General features: G+C 31.8%; 1 protein-coding gene across 1 annotated transcript; it reads left to right on the top strand.

Moving 5' to 3' along the window:
- Positions 1-2,628: 2,628 nt before the first annotated feature.
- On the top strand, positions 2,629-13,581 carry LOC108332994 (probable leucine-rich repeat receptor-like serine/threonine-protein kinase At3g14840). The gene is made up of 23 exons (XM_052870308.1): positions 2,629-2,760; positions 2,841-3,012; positions 3,913-3,984; positions 4,134-4,202; positions 4,308-4,379; positions 4,465-4,536; positions 4,724-4,795; positions 4,896-4,967; positions 5,057-5,128; positions 5,210-5,284; positions 5,783-5,857; positions 6,548-6,631; positions 6,830-6,892; positions 6,975-7,007; positions 7,279-7,319; positions 10,493-10,869; positions 10,994-11,189; positions 11,277-11,402; positions 11,798-11,916; positions 12,033-12,243; positions 12,333-12,570; positions 12,720-12,870; positions 13,075-13,581. The coding sequence occupies exons 1-23, from the start codon at positions 2,658-2,660 to the stop codon at positions 13,468-13,470; spliced, it is 2,961 nt and encodes a 986-aa protein (XP_052726268.1). The 5' UTR covers positions 2,629-2,657; the 3' UTR covers positions 13,471-13,581.
- Positions 13,582-19,784: the final 6,203 nt, after the last annotated feature.

Below are 19,784 nucleotides of genomic sequence, written 5' to 3'. Positions count from 1 at the left end.
ATTGTTTATATTATATATAATTATAAAAATTATTATAAAGAAAGAAAAAAATAAAAATTAATTTTTAACATGAAAAAACATTGTATTATTATTATTATAGTAATTATTATAATAATAATAATTATTATTATTGTTATTATTAATATTTATTATTATTATTATTAAAACTAACCAAGTTTCGGAGAAAAGAAATTAGAAGGGTGTAATTTTGTTTTCACACTATTTTCCAAACCATAATTGTGATATTATATATTAATTATCATAAGGTTGTTAATAGTTATTGTAATGATTAGTTAACATATTACACTCTTTACCAACTATATAGTAATAATAAAAAAGACAACAACAATAATAGATGTGCTAATTATCTTTTTAGAATAAATAAGGTGCACAACCTAGTAAATATAATATAAATGTTATGTAGCCTATGCCAACATAACCAATTGACAATTTTTTGAATTGTGATGTTAATGGTGCAATAGATCACATTCAAGAGAACACAAAGCACATGATAACTCTATCTAAGAAAAAGTCTTATGATTGGAAACAGCTCCAAACCTACATATATATGGCTTCTACTTAGATACAAGTAGATGTTCTCTAACATTAATTCTTCAAATTGTGTAATTAAAAAACTTTCACCTCTTAACAAAAATAATCTCCAAACAAATATTTTTAATATTTCATAATTTTAATAAGGTAACGAAAATACTAATAACAGATTAATAAATCAAACATAAAATTGTTATTATTATTAAAAAAACATTTTTAATATATATATATATATATATATATATATATATATATATATATATTATGTATGTATGTATTACGTTGAATTAGTTTATTATCATTGGTTTTGATTTTTATAATTCCGTTACTCGATCCGATTTTGATTGGATTCACAAATGAAAAATCATCTGTATCTAATTATATTATTCAATTCCTGAATTGAATTGAGTTTATATCTAAAGTACTTTTTGTACCAAATTATTTTAGATAATCTATATTATATTGGCTTTTCTATATAAAAAAAAAGTATAAGATGGAGTGTCATACTAAACAAATTATTTTAAAATTTTATGTAACCTATTTTGTTAGTTGTTAAATGAACTGATTACACATATTACATTGATAAACTAATATCATATTATATCTATTCATTCAATATTCAATGTAATAAATTAAATTTAAAATAATCAATGTAATAGGATAATAGAGCCTCTTAGACTTTTTGATTTAAATCAAATTTAAAGTAATCGATGTAATATGTATTAATAATAGAACCCTTCTAATATTCTCTTTGATTCATTTTTATTATGTATATTTTTTGTTCATCTCTTCCTCCAATATTTTCTTTGTTGTAATTTTTTTGTCCACTTATGATGGTATATATTCCCCGTTATAGCCAAGTAGATAAAAAAGAGTTAAAGTTATCTTTGGAAGGAAGACTCAAATCTTATCATCTCATCAAGAATATGTTTATTTTGGATCTTATATTATGAGTTTAATAGTATAAGTTTTTTTTTGGATATTGTATAATGAGTTAAGTAGTTTAAAATTTCTTTTGAGCCTTTTGTTTGGGCTTTAGGTTTCTCGGCCCAACCCAAAAAATTAGAGAAAAAAATAAAATAAAATAAAATACAGCAAGGAAATAAAAATCCACTTTTTGGTCAAAGCTAGGTTCAAACCATATCTCTACTGCCATACATACAAGCAACACATAACAGTACATAGCTTAATTTCACTAATATTATAACTATTTAATATCTATTTAAGTTATTCTTCTCGCTTATTTTTTATTTTCATATTTTTAATTTAAATAATTAGTTATTTAACATCATTATAAAAATACGTACACAAGATATTTATCTCATCACAACCATTAACATATAAGATTTCGATCACACGTTAAAAGATGTCTACAGTGAGAGTCTTAAAGTGATCCTTGAAAAACGTAAGTTCTTCACCAACCTCGTTTAAAGGTTGTTCTATAATTGTTCATAACTCTCAAACCAACTTCAGTGTAATTTCTTGCTATTGGAAAAGTCTTCGTTATCGTTTTACTTTCTCCATTTCCATTAATCAAATACAATTAGCCGACATGGTAGACTTTGACATTTTATGAACCAGTTTGGATATTTTTCTTAACAAACACTTCAAAAATAAATATGTATACTTTTAAAAAAACTTAATTTATATAAAAAAATAGTTTTAAATTATAATTTTTTGTTTATTTTTATGAATGTCAATTACATTCAAATATTTCTTAGGGTTTAAATAACCCATTTTTTTTATCCTTTTTTATGGACCTTTTCCAAAGTTCTTCTTTGTATATGTGGTCAATAATTTCATATATTTTTCTTCGACTAAATAGCCCAAAGTTCAATTCTACTTTTTGTATATTTTCCTTTTTATTTTATATTCTCACTCTATATATAGATGACTACAACAGTAGCTTCATCTTACGTGGTCTTCTTCGATTACTCCTAGCTACTAATATTCCAAAGTCATTTTCTTGACTTTGCTTTTCATTGCCGAAGATGCAATGAAACTACTTTCTCAAATTGCAAAGACAAATATCTACCATAAAACTGTATCATTTGCAATTCATCCGAACTTCTTTTCTAACTATTCTCAATTGGTACTGAATCAGCATGATGAAGAAGATCACTCTCTCTCAATTTCTCTTCCTTTTAGTCCTTCTAATATGCTTCACATCCCTTGCCTTTGGTCAAAATACCACTCACCCAGATGAAGGTACGATATATATAAATATAGTTTGGAAGCTAATGAAGAAATCCTTTGCTGACAGCCCTTTGAAATTTGGTTATTTATAGTGGAAGCTCTGAAAGATATAGGCAACACCCTTGGAAATATGAATTGGGACACAAATATAGATCCATGCAGTAATAAGCCTCCCTGGAATGTAACTCCGGACGGTGATAATGCCAACACTCTCCAATGCAATTGCACTATCGCCGGTGACAACTTCTGCCATGTTGTTTCAATGTAAGTTTCTTTCTGTCAAAATTTTAGATTTTTTCACCAACTTTTATCTTTTACACCAATTATGAAACTAGATCCGAATTGGTTTGTTCAATTACTTATATTGAAAATTTCTCGTCTTTTCTTTATAAAATATTATAAACAGGTTTCTTTCGGTAGGTCAAGAATTACATTTTCACAATTTAAATCCAAACTTCTCTTAGTTTCTCTTTTTTTTTTTCAATATCTTTAAGTTTGAGTGAGCGATACGTACTAAAGGCACTCTAACATTCAAGTCAATATTCAATTACTAATCAATTATTAAAATTAAGTTTTAAATGTCCAATAAATGCAAGTCACATGTCTTCTTACCTTACTTCTATATTTTTGTCGAAATGAACTTTTTGTTATGTTTGGTCCAATTATAACTCAATAACTTATAAGCATATTTTACCTAATTAATTATATTGTCATTAATATGTAAGAGACTAGACTGGACGGTCATCAACGCATTTGGTGATCGATCGGTTTATACTATTTAGAAGGTGTTGGAGAGTTGATCGATTGTCCGCTTTGGACTTGCGTTGATTGATCGGTCTAAATATACAATTCTGAATCATTACATTACATGAGAGATAATAAATTTTTTTCTAAAAAAAGTTAAAGTCAATTCTTTTTATTAAATTTTATTATAATAGTCTTTAATTCTAAATTTTTCAACATTATAAAATTAATTTATAAAATATAATTTAAATCAATGTAAACTAATTTAATGTTTAATTGATGGGAAACTTTCCACTTTTTTTTTTTTTTTCATTTTTTCACTACCAAACCTTTTTCTTTGTTATACTGTCATGAAAAAAATTATTTTTCATAATATTGTCTAATTATTTTCAATTTTTATGTTGCATAAACAATTGGCAGATTGCTGAAGACACAAAATCTTAGAGGCACTCTCCCACCTGAATTGATAAGGCTACCTTACCTTGAAGAAATGTATGTAACCATTAATTATATAAAGATGCTTCATTCACTCCATTATCTTACTTTCTTTTTCTTCTCTTTTTTATACTTTTGCTTAATTGTGTAGGCGTGCACTAAGAATATACAAATATACTTTCTTTTCATTTTCTTTATTTTGACAGTGACCTCACTCGCAATTATCTTAATGGCACAATACCTGTTGCATGGGGCTCCTCCAAACTTCGCAAAATGTATTTTCTTTTTCTCTGTTTTTTTGCTTTTAATATATAATTTACAAATATTGTTTTTATTTCTGAAAACATTTATCTAATTCATGTCTTCCAATTTCATGGTAGTTCTCTTCTTGCAAATCGACTTACTGGTCCCATCCCAAAAGAGATTGGAAACATCACAACCCTCGAAAGTTTGTAAGTTTTTGGCTATCCAAGAGTATCTTAATTTCCCACTTTTGAATTTTTATTGTTCATTATAACTTACTACTACTCAATATAGGGTCCTTGAATTCAATCAATTCACTGGAAATATTACATCGGATCTTGGAAACCTTTCTCACCTTCAAAGATTGTAAGTCATGCAATATCCAAAATCAAATTTCATTTCGTTTGCAGTTTTTTATGTATAATCTACACAACTGTATATATGATTAATTAATATTATACCTTTTAAGATGTTTGTGATAAAAATTAATAAATAGTTATCCAAGAATGATGTTATGGACAAATTCATTAATGCATTTATATTATTCCAACAGGTATCTTACTTCTAACAACTTCACTGGAGAACTTCCTGAAACCTTGGCTAAGCTTACATCATTGAGAGAGCTGTAATTTTTCATTTTATTGCCTTTAGTTAATTTGAATTTTGTTGCTTTTTTAGCCTCTTTGAATTTTATTTAATTTTCAATTTCCATTGTTAACATGCAGCCGTCTTAATGACAATAACTTCTCTGGGAGGATACCCAGTTTTATTCAAAGATGGACAAATCTTACAATATTGTAAGAACAATTTGTTATTTGGATGAAAATGTAAATTTTGTCGTATTTCTACTTCTTTTTGTTAAATTGTATTAATTGTTATTGTACAGAGAAATTCAAGGTAGTGGTTTAAGTGGGCCAATTCCTTCTGAAATTTCATTTCTGCAAAACTTAAATGATTTGTAAGTACAATGTTTCATAAAGTAATCATGATTTAATATTGTCAAACCATTTTCTTATTTTCATCAAAATATTGAATGCAGGAGAATTACTGACTTGATTAATGGATCGAATTCCACTTTCCCACAAATTAATAATATAACAAAGTTGGAAACACTGTGAGTTAATTAACTGCTTTCATTATTATTATTTTTTTTGTCACTGCCATATGGCGTTGATTTGAGGTGTACACCATTGAAATGAAAAATTGAACGTTAACCTATTTTTGCTGCAAAATTCACAAATTTGATATTCTTTCGTAGGATACTAAGGAACTGCAAAATTAATGATGAATTACCTCCATATCTTTGGAACATGAAAAGCATTAATAGTCTAGAAACCTTGTGAGTGTTTACTCATTCAATCTATTTTCCAATATGAACTCTTCAATGTAATTTTTTAGTATTGATTTATATGTTAAAATACTAGCTATTTATTTGAAATAGTCTAACTTTCAAAGTAATTGAAAAGAATAATTGAGCTAAATAGCTCCGAGAATAGTTTATTTAATTTCTCGTTATATTCCTCAAATATCTTAATGCACTAAAAATGTCTTAATATTTTATTATTTCTTTTGTTTAGAATTTTTTAACTTGTTTTGGGTGATTTTCTTTCAGAGACCTAAGCTTTAATAGGTTAAGCGGAGAGATTCCAGAGACATTTGAAAACCTATTATCAAAACCCACATACGTGTAAGTTATTTTTAGTTGTTGTTTGGTGTGGAAAAAATATACTTTTTATTCATTTTATACGGTTATATATAATTTTTGTAATATTATATTATGATGATTCTTATTTATTTAATTGTTTTTAAACCTCATAAATTTTTATATTATTTTCCCTAAAACACTACTCAAAAACTTTATTTTGCTGTTTAAATCTAAACAAATTTTGAGACTCAAAAACAAAATAAGAAAAACTAATGAAATAGAATTTCATAAGCAAAATTGAAATTTATTGGATGACATTACTTCAAATGTATTTTGTTTATTGGTTTGACATTTATGTGATTAGGTAGCATGTTTCATCTATATTTCAAAAGTCATCCCTCCAAATTTAGACATTTGTTTATGGTGTATGATACTATCCAATTAGTAAGTTCAAATTGATACCCAATTCAAGTCACTCATTAATTAACAGTACATAACTTTTATTACCATTTTACCACCTTATAATCTGTTAGAAGCAGACGTTTTTGGATATGGTTCTAATTTGGCATTTTTAACCATCTTAGTAACACAATTGCTTAATTTTCAAGAAAATATATTAATCGTCATTTTAACGAAAGGAGAAAAGAAATATAGTGAGACTAACGATGATTAGCTTAGCATTATTTCATGTTTGACTACTACATAATTTATCTTTTTTTAATTGTTTCTTAGATATCTCACTGGAAATCTACTTAATGGAACACTACCTACGTGGGTAGCTAATGGAGTTAAATCTAATAACAATGCAAAATCAATGTGAGTTCTATTTCAAACCCTAATTTATGCTTTCTTAATTTAAGTACTTTAGACATTCTTTGTTAATTAGATTGTGTATATTAGATTTCATATTTTATACCTAGATGCTTGATCTTGGAATGAAAGAATGAATTTCTTCTCGGGACTCCGATTCGTTTTTATCTTAGTTTCTGAATTGCATTTTACATGTATTGATAGAGATCTTTCATACAACAACTTCACCTATAAAAACTCCGAATGCCAAGATTCTGAAGGCAAAATGTAAGAACTGAAATATTTTATTTATTTTATCTGTAAATTTATCAAGATATTCATATTAGTATTAATATCTTTTCTCCTACAGGAACTTGTTTGAAAGCTTCCCAAAGAGCGAAAGGTAATATATATATATATATATATATATATATATATATATATATATATATGTGTGTGTGTGTGTGTGTGTGTGTGTGTGTGTATTTCATTTTTCTCTGTGGAAGGCTTACTATTTGGGTGTTTACAAAAAATTAAAGTTGGTTTGAGATTAAAATCCAGTTGATGTTTAGAAAAAAAGTGGATTTGTTTTCATAAATGAGTCTGAAAGCTTAAGGTTTGTGTTTCAGTGTTTCCGCTAACCTGGTTTTGGTCTTTTCTTAATATTCATACAGGGGAGCTGTTACTTGTCTGATTAGTGGAGACTGTGCGAGAAGTAAGTATGAGTAGTTCTTTCAAACTAAGTTGTTACTATTAAGCAATTGAACATATTAACGGTTAACCCATCAATATTTTTATGGTACAAAACATAAATGGAGAATTATCATCCTCCAAGCATGTTTTATATTTTTTTTCGGCAACGAATATATAATTTATAAGTAAATATATCACTCTATTAACAAAAATTAATGCAACTCTACACTAAGCTACAATCAGTGCAACTTGTTCAGCATGGATTGACCGACTAATAAATAGTGAGACAATCAATCCTAAAAAATATCGAACGGTTAAAATATATTAGTATCATTGTGATTGCACTATTAAAGTAAAAATAAGTGAATTCGAAAAATTATTCTAATTAAAGACTTAATTATGATTAGTTATGTTTAAACTGTAATTATAGACTGATCCAAATCACAAGCTCAATACAAAAAATACTTTTTTTGGCTGACTTCCTAGTAAGAGATCATAAGTTTCTGTTGTGCTTTCTTGCCTGACTTGACTATAGAAATCTTCTCAAAAGTATCTTTATTTAATCCTTGATAGATTAAATAGAGAACTTTCTTGTCTCTCTTCCTTAAGCCTCTCAAACTCTCCTTTTGAGCTTGAGAAAAACTATCTATATTCTCTTACTTGGTCTGACCTTTTTTTACCACCTCTCACACATTATGTGCATAAGGAGAGCTATCATCCTTAAGCTTCAATTGTCATAGTTGTTCTTGGTGAACATCGAGACTTGACAGAGAACTCTGGTATTTTCCATTTCTTTTATGATCTTATGGCTCTTGGTATCACTTTATTGGAGGAAACTTTAAAGGCTTGAAGGAAGTGTGTCTAATAATTAGGAGAGGTTAGAAAATTTTGAGAAAGAGAAAGACTTATTGTAATATTGAGTGCTTCTAATTTTTGACTTGATTACATATGATCTAATCACTCCTATTTATACTAGTGGCACCTCCTCAACCAATCACTAGTAAAAAAAAGTGGAATCTAACACGCCATATACGCTTCGGTTATGCAAAACCTGAAACGTAAAAGACTATATACCTCGGTTACATCTTAACCCGAGGCAGAATGATGATATTGCCTCGGTTAGAAGAACACCCGAGACCTATACTCTGCTTTTTTGTCTGACAACTTTATGAAAAGGTTCTATGGTCTCGGGTTGCCAAACAATCGATGCCTATACACATGTGTGACCCTTCATTTCTCTGATCTTTTTCATTTCCACGGCCCAACATCTTCTTCTTCCCTCGTGCTCTCACTTCTTCTCCGTCTGTGCTCTCCCATTCTTCCCCTCTGTTCTCTCCCATTCTTCCCCTCTGTCGCTGCTGTAGCCTTCTCCGCTGCTGCCTTCGCCACTACTGCATCTGCCGCTCTAGATCCATCGCTCCAGATCGCCATCGCCAAGCCGCTCCAGATCGGCGAGCCCTCCGTCGTTGCTGCCTTCGCCATTGCTGCCTCCGCCGCTCTAGATCCATCGCTCCAGATCGCCATCGCCAAGCCGCTCCAAATCGGCGAGCCCTCCGCCGTTGCTACCTCCGTCGCTGCTGGCTCCGTCGCTCTAGATCCACCGCTCTAGATCGCCATCGCCAAGCCGCTCCAGATCGGCGAGCCCTCCGTCGTTGTTGCCTCCCCCATTCTTCCCCTCTATATCTTCATCTTCATCCACCGCGAGTCGCCGCTACCCTCTCACCCCTTAATGGAACGCCGCCGCCCTAGACCGACAATCTTCCTCCAACCGTCGAAGCCCTGTGTGATTGGAAACCGTAAGGGAGCTTCCTGGTTCGTTGCAGAAGGTGTCCATCTACTCTTGTTCTTCTGCCTCTTCTTCATATCTTGTTCGTTGTAGAAGTTTAACCATGTTAGATCTGTGAAATTTTGTAGATTTTGGCATTGTTCTTAAGGCCAGGCCAGTGAAGACTCACAATCACAAGCACTTTGAGTTTCTGAAATTGGGAAATGTTAGGTCTGTTTTGATCTCAGATTGGGATTGGGATTTTTCGGTTGTTTGAAAAACAATGACTTGCACCACTGAAACAATTTCTGGTTGCTGAGAACTGAAACAATTTCTGGTTGCTGAGAACTGAAACAATTTCTGGTTGCTGGTTGCGTACTGAAACGAGTTGCATCTGAAAAAAAAAATACGATACTGCCTCGGTTATCTAAGAACTGACGCATATTCATATCTGGTTTTATCTCAGTCCATGACCGAGGCATAAAGTCTGACCTTTTTACCTCGCCCACATATGCTTCGGTTGCAGAATCGATGCCAATAATAAAAAATAACCGGTGTCTTTTCTTCTTATTGTACTAGTAAATGGTTAGAATCTTACTATTACACCATTAATCTAAGGACTATAATTCATTTTCTAGAAATTTATAAAATATTCCTATGATTCTACACATTATACGGACTTATCTAGAAATATATATGGATAGGCGCTCTTACATATTTTTATTCTTCCTTCTATAATATTTCTAGATAAGATTTTTTTAGAATTCTATTTACACATTTTCTAATCTTAAGCATTTATCTTATAAATCCAAAATACAAAATCAATCTATCATTCTAACACTTCCACTCTTAACGTTTTATATGGTTTATATGAGGAATTAAAACAAATAAATTAAAATAAGAAACTTTTAACATTCTTCACAAATAAATTTTAATTTTTCTAATTTTTAAATATTGTTGGTGCTTGAAAATAATAACTTTTTTTAATTAAAATAATAACTTTTTTAAATATTACTCGTGCTTGAAAATAATAACTTTTTTAAATATCGTTGCTGCTTGAAAATAAAAACTTCTTTTATAGCCGTTTTTAATTTCTATTATATTGAAAGTATCAAGAAGGTTGATTATAACCTGACACAAAATTCAGAAGATGATAAAATTGAATAAAATATAGAAAAGAAAAACAAATAAAAGAATAAACGGAGGTATAACTAAAAGTATAACTTACTATTTTTAGTATGTTGATTAGAATAAAAGAAACTTCTTTGTTATCATGAAAATATAATTTACCCCTTTATAAAAATAAAATAAAAAATAAGATCTCATTTTCTTAAACACAACCAACACATAATAATATCATTTAAACTTTATAATAAACTAAAAATTAGTATGGCATTCCTATAAGTCTGAGTTTTTTTCTTTTGTAACAGCCTTAGACCGTTTCCATATAAATTGTGGTGGTGGACAAGAGACAAGCAGTGAGGGTATAGTGTATGATGATGACTTGGATTCATCAGGGGCAGCAACATCTAAAAAGCTCAAAGAAAACTGGGCATTTAGCAATACTGGTCATTTCTTGGGTGGTGATAATAAAGAAGCCTATATCCAGCAAAGTCAAAATACGCTTTCTATGACTGATTCTGCATTGTATAGGACTGCACGTGTATCTCCCATTTCCTTGACTTATTACGGAATGTGTCTGAAAAATGGAGAGTACACAGTATCACTGCATTTTGCAGAGATCATGTTCACTGATGATAACACATATAGCAGTCTTGGAAGACGTATATTTGATGTTTACATTCAGGTACTATAGCAGCAGTCTTTGTAGTCATTTGACTTCACTTGTAGAAATACTCTAAGTTTAGACTCTATATATCAAGAACTACAGAAGTCAAAATCCATTAAGGTTTGGATTGAAACTATTGCAGGAAAAGCTAGAATTGAAGGATTTCAATATTGCAAATGAAGCAGGAGGAGTTGGGAAGAACATCACAAAAAGAATTTCAACTACTGTTAGTAATGGAACTTTAAAGATTCGATTTTATTGGGCTGGAAAAGGAACAACTGCTATCCCATATAGATCAGTATATGGGCCTCTTATATCAGCTATATCTGCCACTCGTGGTAACTCACTTTGTCTATGTCACTTTATTCTTCCAATTTTGCATTTAAGGTATCAAATGACACCTATTGCTCTTCTGCAATTATCAGTAACAGATTCAGGTGGCATGGCTGTAGGGGTTGCAATTGCGATAGCAGTTTCTGCAATAATATTTGTCATTCTTGTTGTACTTGCTTGGAGACTTCATATTAGGAAAAAAAATTCATTAGCAAAAGGTAATTATCTATAATAAAGTGACAAACTATAAAATGGTTAAATATACGTGGCTGTTTTGTTCTTCTCTCCTAGATTTCAAATAAATTTTTGCATTTCATTTCCTAAAAATCTTTACAAGAAAATAGGATATGCACAACAATATAAAACGTTTTATAATGTTTTATCAATGATAAATTTTCTCATTTTGATGATAATTATTTTAAAAGTCATAGTAAATATGATTTTCAATTATCTGATAACGTAATAATTTTACACTACATATTCACTAAAATCAATTTTTATTTTCATTTAGTAGGATAATTTTTTTTAATGGATAAAAGATTTTATTCCAATAAAATACAACATTTTCTCAATATGTATGAAGTATCTAAATTTAGTTCTATTTTATTGACAGAGTTAAAGCATTTAAATTTGCAAGTGGGTTTGTTTACTATGCGTCAAATAAAAGTTGCAACGAATAACTTTGATATTGCTAACAAGATTGGAGAAGGAGGCTTTGGTCCTGTCTACAAGGTACCCTTCAACATATTACATAACTTCTCATAACTATTTTGATTGATCTATGAATATTAACCTATTACATAATCCAGAAAACTCATAAAAAATTGTGTATTATTTCGTAATTATAGGGTACTTTATCGGATGGCACAACAATAGCAGTTAAAATGCTTTCATCAAAGTCTAAGCAAGGGAACCGTGAGTTTATAAATGAGATAGGGTTGATTTCTGCTTTGCAACACCCTTGTCTTGTCAAACTTTACGGTTGTTGTGTTGAGGGAAATCAGTTGTTGCTGGTTTACGAATATCTGGAAAACAATAGTCTTGCACATGCTTTATTTAGTAAGTATTTGTTTTCATAATAATCATCAAATGTAGTTCTCAATTTATTGTAACTTATTTAAATGACTAAATGGTATTGATGTATGAAGGAAATGAAGAATCTTGTTTGCGATTGGATTGGCCAACCAGGTATAAGATTTGTGTTGGTATTGCAAGAGGTTTGGCTTTTCTACATGAAGAATCAAGATTAAAAGTTGTTCACAGAGACATAAAGGCTACTAATGTGTTGTTAGACAAAGATCTAAACCCTAAGATATCTGATTTTGGTCTTGCAAAGCTTGATGATGAAGACAACACTCACATAAGCACAAGAATAGCTGGGACTTAGTAAGCAAATGAATATTTTCCATGAATATTATTTAAAAACAAAGGAAAGAAACTTTACATAGTAAAGTTGTTATGATAGTTCAAATAACAAAATTTAAAGATGATTTGATTCAAGAAATTTGATATGAATATGGATTTGAATTATGCAGTGGATATATGGCACCAGAATATGCAATGCATGGTTATTTAACTGATAAAGCAGATGTCTATAGTTATGGAGTGGTTGCCTTGGAAATTGTAACTGGAAAGAGTAATACCATCCCGAGACCCAAACAAGAAGCATTGCATCTTTTAGATTGGGTAACTTCTATTTTCTGCAGTTGTTTGTGTCAATCAAATTATTCATTGCACACTATATTTATGTTGTGTTACCTGGCGTGTAATTCAACTTTTGTGTTACATTCATTACATTCAACTTGTGCCCTCTCATAATTTTTTTTTTGTCATTTATTTTTCCTTTTATTTTATTTTCAAATGCTTGGTATGTTGGCTTTTGTTCAACAGGCACATATATTGAAAAAGAAAGGGAATCTGATGGAGCTTATTGATAGAAGATTAGGAACAAATTTCAATGAAAAAGAGGCTATGATGATGATAAAAGTGGGTCTTCTGTGCACAAATGCCACTGCAAACCTAAGGCCTACCATGTCATCAGTTCTTAGCATGCTTGAAGGAAAAACTGTGATTCCAGAATTTGTTTCAGATTCATCTGAAGTAATGGATGAAAAGAAGCAAGAGGCTATGAGACAATATTACTCTCAAATGGAAGAAAATGAGAGCAATGAAACACATAGAAATGATAGTTCATCAAAAGATGGGCCATGGACTGCTTCGTCTTCATCAGCTGCAGATTTGTATCCTGTTCATATTGATTCTTCTTATTGGGAGAAAAGAAATTAGGAGGACTTTTTTTTTCGTTCACACTATTTTTACACCAAATTTTCCTGTGATTGTGATACTATAAACTATCAGATTACACTTACTAATAATTGTGAATGTATGACATTTTTTTTTGGGATAAATTTAAATTAAAGGTTTACAAGTAATTTTATCTTAGTCTTATTTGATTAGATTACTGTAATATTTAGTTTAATTTTGATAAAGATAAAATTGGAATATGTAGTTTTGATTTTGTTAAATGTAGTGAAAATTATATATGGGATTAATCTCCCTTGTGTTAAACACACATAGGGTTTTCTATTTATAATTGAAAAAATATGGGCTAAGTCCAAAATACAAATAATAAATAATAACAAACTAACTAAAAGATAAAAGATATAATATTTCTAACACTCTCCCTCAAGCTAGAGCATACAAATTGTATGAACCAAGCTTGAAGTAACTGAACTTGGTTTTGAACTAGATGATTTGTCTTCAAGAGTGTGAGGCAAACAGATGGGTTATCACATGTCAATGAACAAACATTAGCTTGTGAAACTTCAACTTCAAAAGTGGATGAAGGAGAGTAGTGGAGAAGGAGGCAATAAACACTTCAACTTCAAAAGTGGATGAAGGAAAGCAGTAGAGAAGGAGGCAATAAACACTTCAACTTCAAAAGTGGATGAAGGAGAGCAGCGGAGAAGGAGGCAATAAACACTTCAACTTCAAAAGTGGATGAAGGAGAGCAGCGGAGAAGGAGGCAATAAATACAGCAGATCTGTGCGACAGATACAATAAGAAAGGAAGAACAAGGCAAGAACAGCAACACAGAGGGGAAACCCTCTATGGTAGATACAATGAGAAAGGAAAAACAAGGCAAGAACAGCAACACAGAGACGAAACCCTCTACGGCAGAGCTGGAGGATGACGAAAGCGGAAAAGATAGGACTAGATGTTGGTGCATCAACGGCGGAGACGAAGCACAAAAAAACGCAGAAAGAAGAAGGAGGTCCGAAGATGCGGAAGCATGCGGCGAGAAGAAGACAGATGTCGATGGCAGCAATGGCTGCTCTGGAAGGTCTGAACAGAGAGAGGGAGGTTCGGTGAGACGACTGGCAGCGGCGCGGTTTGATACCGACGCCGAGAAGGCGACGCGTGATGAACACGCGTCCGAGATCTATCGGAGAGTGGAGGTGCGTGACAGCGCATGCAGACGAGACAAAGACGGCGACCGCCAAGGTTAGGTCGCGCTTGAAGAGACGGTCCAGATCTGCTGTTCACCCGTCGAAACTGTGATGGTGGCCGACGACGTATGGTTGGTGGCAGCAGAGAGCGGCGATCGATTGAGCGGCGACTAGTTCAGAGGAGGCAGTGGTTCCCAGGAGACTTCTCTCTTTGATTCTGGGTGCTGAGATTTAAGAAGAAGAGAAAATGAATCTTATGAAATTTTTAGGGGCTGCCGGCGGTCATGATGGCCGGCCACCGACAAACAGCAAAGACCACCAAAAGAGATCAGAAAACCTGCTCTGATACCATGTTAAATATAGTGAAAATTATATATGGGATTAATCTCCCTTGTGTTAAACACACATAGGGTTTTCTATTTATAATTGAAAAAATATGGGCTAAGCCCAAAATACAAATAATAAATAATAACAAATTAACTGAAAGATAAAAGATATAATATTTCTAATAGATTTTTTAATTTTGTAAGTGTATTGTTATTTTATTTTCTTAATATAAGATAGAGATAAATTTTATAGTTATTTTTATTTTGAATAAGTTGATATTTTGTTTTTAGTTTATATTAATTGTACTTTTTCAAGATAAAAATTTTTGTACTTTTTTTTTCTCTTTTTTTTTCTAGCAATGAATGGTATAATAAGCATGAGAAATTTTTATATGATAATAAATACTGAACATTATGAGAATTTTTATATGATAAATTAGTTATGATTAAGAATGAAGTCGATAACGGGTGCTGCAAATTATGAATAAAAAATGCATGAAATATAAATTTTGGTCGTTTATTGTGATATCAATGATTTTTTCCGGTCTTTGAAAGAGTATTAAGCTCAGAGCATTATGAGATATTGCAATGAGTTTGTGTTACTTTCTATTAATTCGTTCAGAAATATAAGACTTCAACATTAATGTTTCTTAAATTATGTATTTTTAAATTTATATGGTAATTGTCAATGAATATACTTTATTTTAAATTATAAATAAAGTTAATTTTGATTGATTTTGTGTGTACTTTACAATTTTATATTTTATTTATTTTTTATTATAAAAAATAGACTTTATTAAATTAAAAAATTATGTATGAACTATTTTAAACGGAGGAGGTTTCAAATCTCCACAAAATAATAATTACTAATAGAAGAAATTAACACTCTCCACACAAAATAACTTCTACAATGAAAAATTTCTACAAATCGATTGTAGTGATTCTAACCGTGGGGATTTAAAAAATCCCGAAAAATTGTCTGCGGAAGATAAAACCTCTGCAAATTGAAAAAAAAAATACCATTCATTAATTAACACTTTTTTTGTAGTGTTCTGTCACGTCCCATTAATGTCTGTGCTGAGTCACCACTGTGCTTCCATAAATGCACCTCGTCACACGTGCACCTCCATTAAAATGCACTCACACTCACTCTGCATGCATCCGCCAGGTGTCAGTTTGGAACATTCTGAATTTGATAGTGGAAGCCAAGTGTCAATGCAACAGAGAAAGTCCGTTTGACTTTGGAAGGAAATTGAATTTTCTGAAAACAACCCTTTCCATTCTCTATAACGCACCATTCTCCCCTTCCAAACTCAGAATCTCCATTTCTCCTCCTTCTCTCTTGAACCCTTCTCCTTCTCTCTTCTGCAACTTACCACCATTATCTCCGTTCACGTTTCAACACCGTAGGAACGTTCCCTGCACTGCGAGCTTCATTTTAAGCCGAACAGCTTCCAGTTCTGGTAAGTTCACTTGGACGACCGGTTTTGGGGTACCTGTAAACTGTTTTCAGCTGCATGCAACGGTGTAGGCTAAACCTTTCCTTTTCTTTTGGTTAGTTTAGTTGGAGAGTTTAAGAGAAACGTGGAGAGAGCTTCTTTTAGACGAGTCAAGATCCACTCCTTAGGACGTTCGCTACTGAATCCAGGTAAGGGAAGCTTATTGTGATTTAATTTATACCTGTATGTTGTATGTAAACCTGATATGAACTGAATGTATGAGATGTATGCTGGTTGAATATGCATGATCGAACGTTGCTGTGCTGAATGAATAAGATATATGTCGGGTGAAATGTATGTTATGGTTGAGTCGTGCGAATATGTCGTATACATGCTTAGAAATGAATGGATGTAAGTGAAATTTGATTATGAACTTCCCTATGATAACGTACTTCCGACATTAAACGGTTCTTGATCGTTTGGTGTTCTAGTAAAATTCTTTGAATTGAAATACTTTCATTCGGGAAGATTTCTGGTCGAGGTTGAGCTGTGTCGGTCCTTTACTTAGAGCTCATAATGAGCAGTGTCGATCACCCTTGTGACTACAGATCATCCATCTGTGTCGATCTACTGTGTCGATCACCCTTGTGACTACAGATCATCCATCTGTGTCGACCTACTGTGTCGATCACTCTTGTGACTACAGATCATCCATCTGCGTCGACCTACTGTGTCGATCACTCTTGTGACTACAGATCATCCATCTGTGTCGACCTACTGTGTCGATCACCCTTGTGACTACAGATCATCCATCTGTGTCGACCTATTGTGTCGATCACCCTTGTGACTACAGATCATCCATCTGCGTCGACCTACTGTGTCGATCACTCTTGTGACTACAGATCATCCATCTGTGTCGACCTACTGTGTCGATCACCCTTGTGACTACAGATCATCCATCTGTGTCGACCTATTGTGTCGATCACCCTTGTGACTACAGATCATCCATCTGCGTCGACCTACTGTGTCGATCACCCTTGTGACTACAGATCATCCATCTGTGTCGACCGACAGTGTCGGGTAACCTTGGTTAATACAGGTCGTCCATCTATTTGGTAATTGGTTCTATTCTGTTTTGGAACGGAGTAAATTCTTCGGTTTTGATCTCCACGGTTGTCCTCATTATGAAGGGGGCTGAACGTTCGTCTCTTTTAAGAAAGTGGAACATAGAATGAAAATGTAATTAAGAGGATGAATTAAGATGTGCGAACACTATGAGAGCTGAAATTGTGATTGTGGATTTGAACGAGCGTTCCAGGGTGGAACGACTCTTGAATGGATATTGAGATTTGTAAGTATGAACGTGGTAAGCTTAGATGGTGATCCATCCTGATATTTCGTGAGTGCTCGTTCTCAAGTAGAGAGGAGTATGTCATGCGTGGGAATGGCAGGAGGTCTAGTCCATAACTGTAACTTGGACAGAACAGACTAACCTTAGGTGGCTACTGATGAGCATTCCAGTTACCCCACCTGAGTGCACGGACGCCTTAGCTACACATGATTCATACAGTCCGGACGGTCGGTCTAGTATCAGGATGTTGGATGAAATTTATGTATAAATTGAATGTATATGTTGTGAACTTATTTGCTGGAATTGATATGTATAAAATGTATGTTTTGGTTTGAATTAAATTCAATAAGCTTACCCTGTGTCTCTTTCTTGTGTTGTCGTTCATCCTTGAACCTTCGTCTTGTCTATGCAATGATCATCCATGTGGATGTGAGCAGATGGAGAGGCGTTATTGGGAGAAACACTAGAAGAAAATTTGGAGGACGCCAATCTCGTAGAAGTGGAAGTGAAGGCCGAACAGTGAAGGCGTTCGGTTTTTAGTTGGATTAGCGAGCGACTGTGAGCGAGCGCTATTTAGTGGATTGTAAATAGTTGGACGTTCGGTCATTGTTTTGTAAACCGTTCGTCCTTATCTTTTGTGAACGCTCATTAAATTTTGTACATTAGCGGTCGTTCGGCCTTTTTCATTATTGTCGTTCCCTGTGTTTTAAAACTGTTTTGAATTATTAATATATGTGATTATTCTAAGTATATAGTTGATGACTGTATAATTTTGGGATGTTACATGTTCCATTAAAGTTTTGTCCATAAAAATTGTTTCAAAAGTGAAAGGAGTACTCAAACTACTTTAAATTTTGACTTCAATATGAGACTATTAAATATAAAAACAATGTTTATTATGAAAAACACTGTCATCTTTTGTGAATACAAAAGAGACTAATGCTCAGATCATTGCCAAAAGTCTTCTATTTCTTTAGTGTGACAGTTCGATCCATGTAACTTTTGCTTATCAAAGTGTGGATTAGTTGATGTTGTAAATTGTATTATTTTTTTAAAATTTTCTATTATTACAATATTGTTTTGTACATGTAATATTACTAAATATTACTTATTTATTTATTGTTGAATTTTATTTTATAGTTTATTTTAGTGTATATATATATATATATATATATATATATATATATATATATATATATATATATATATATATATATTTTATTTTTTATTTACTTGTGTAGTAAATAACAAATCATCATTTTTTTTAAGTTACTTTTTATTCCTTATGATTGTTCAACTATATGATGGTATGGTCGTGGAGAAAATATGAAAGGGTTGTCCAGTTCTAATGATCGATGCTATTAAACATCATCCAATAAAGATTATCGATAAGCATTGTTTATTAATCAATGGATCGTGATTAAAAGTCCGTTAATCATAAGTTCACTTCAAAACCTATAAATATAGGTCAAAAATAAGAAGTGGATAATTGTATTTATTGCAAATTTATGATTTTTCTTACTTAAGCGTGCCTTTTAACTAAGAGTATTCCGAATAATCTAAGTTGATTCGGAGAAAAGTACGAAGAATATTTTGTAGATCTCGAACTTACATCTAGAAAAGTAAATTATTATTTTTTTATAAAAGAATCAAATGTACAAAAAAAAGTTTATAAAAGACTATTTAATTTCTTTTGTCATTTTTTCTGTAATCATGCTGGTCGGTTTCAAGCCATAATTTTACCAGACCAAACTTATTAAATTAATCCATGATCACGAGTTAAAGTTCACCACTAAGCTTTACCCAGACAAATAAAAAAAAAATGACGAAACACTACAAAATCAATCTTATATTGGTATAGAAAAAGAAGCCAGTTTCGTGAGAAACATCGTTGTAACTTGTAGTGAATAATAAATTCTATCATTAACCTTCTTTTTTTATTTCTCACTTCATTGACTTTGTTAACCAAGAAACAAGACTTTTATAACTAGAAACACCATAACTGGGATCAAATTATCATAACTAGCAACTTGCT

Source organism: Vigna angularis, chromosome 11, assembly GCF_016808095.1.
Source record: "Vigna angularis cultivar LongXiaoDou No.4 chromosome 11, ASM1680809v1, whole genome shotgun sequence".
Lineage (NCBI taxonomy): Eukaryota > Viridiplantae > Streptophyta > Magnoliopsida > Fabales > Fabaceae > Vigna > Vigna angularis.
The sequence above is the reverse complement of the archived record's forward strand: the minus strand, read 5'-3'. Positions and strand labels throughout refer to the sequence as shown.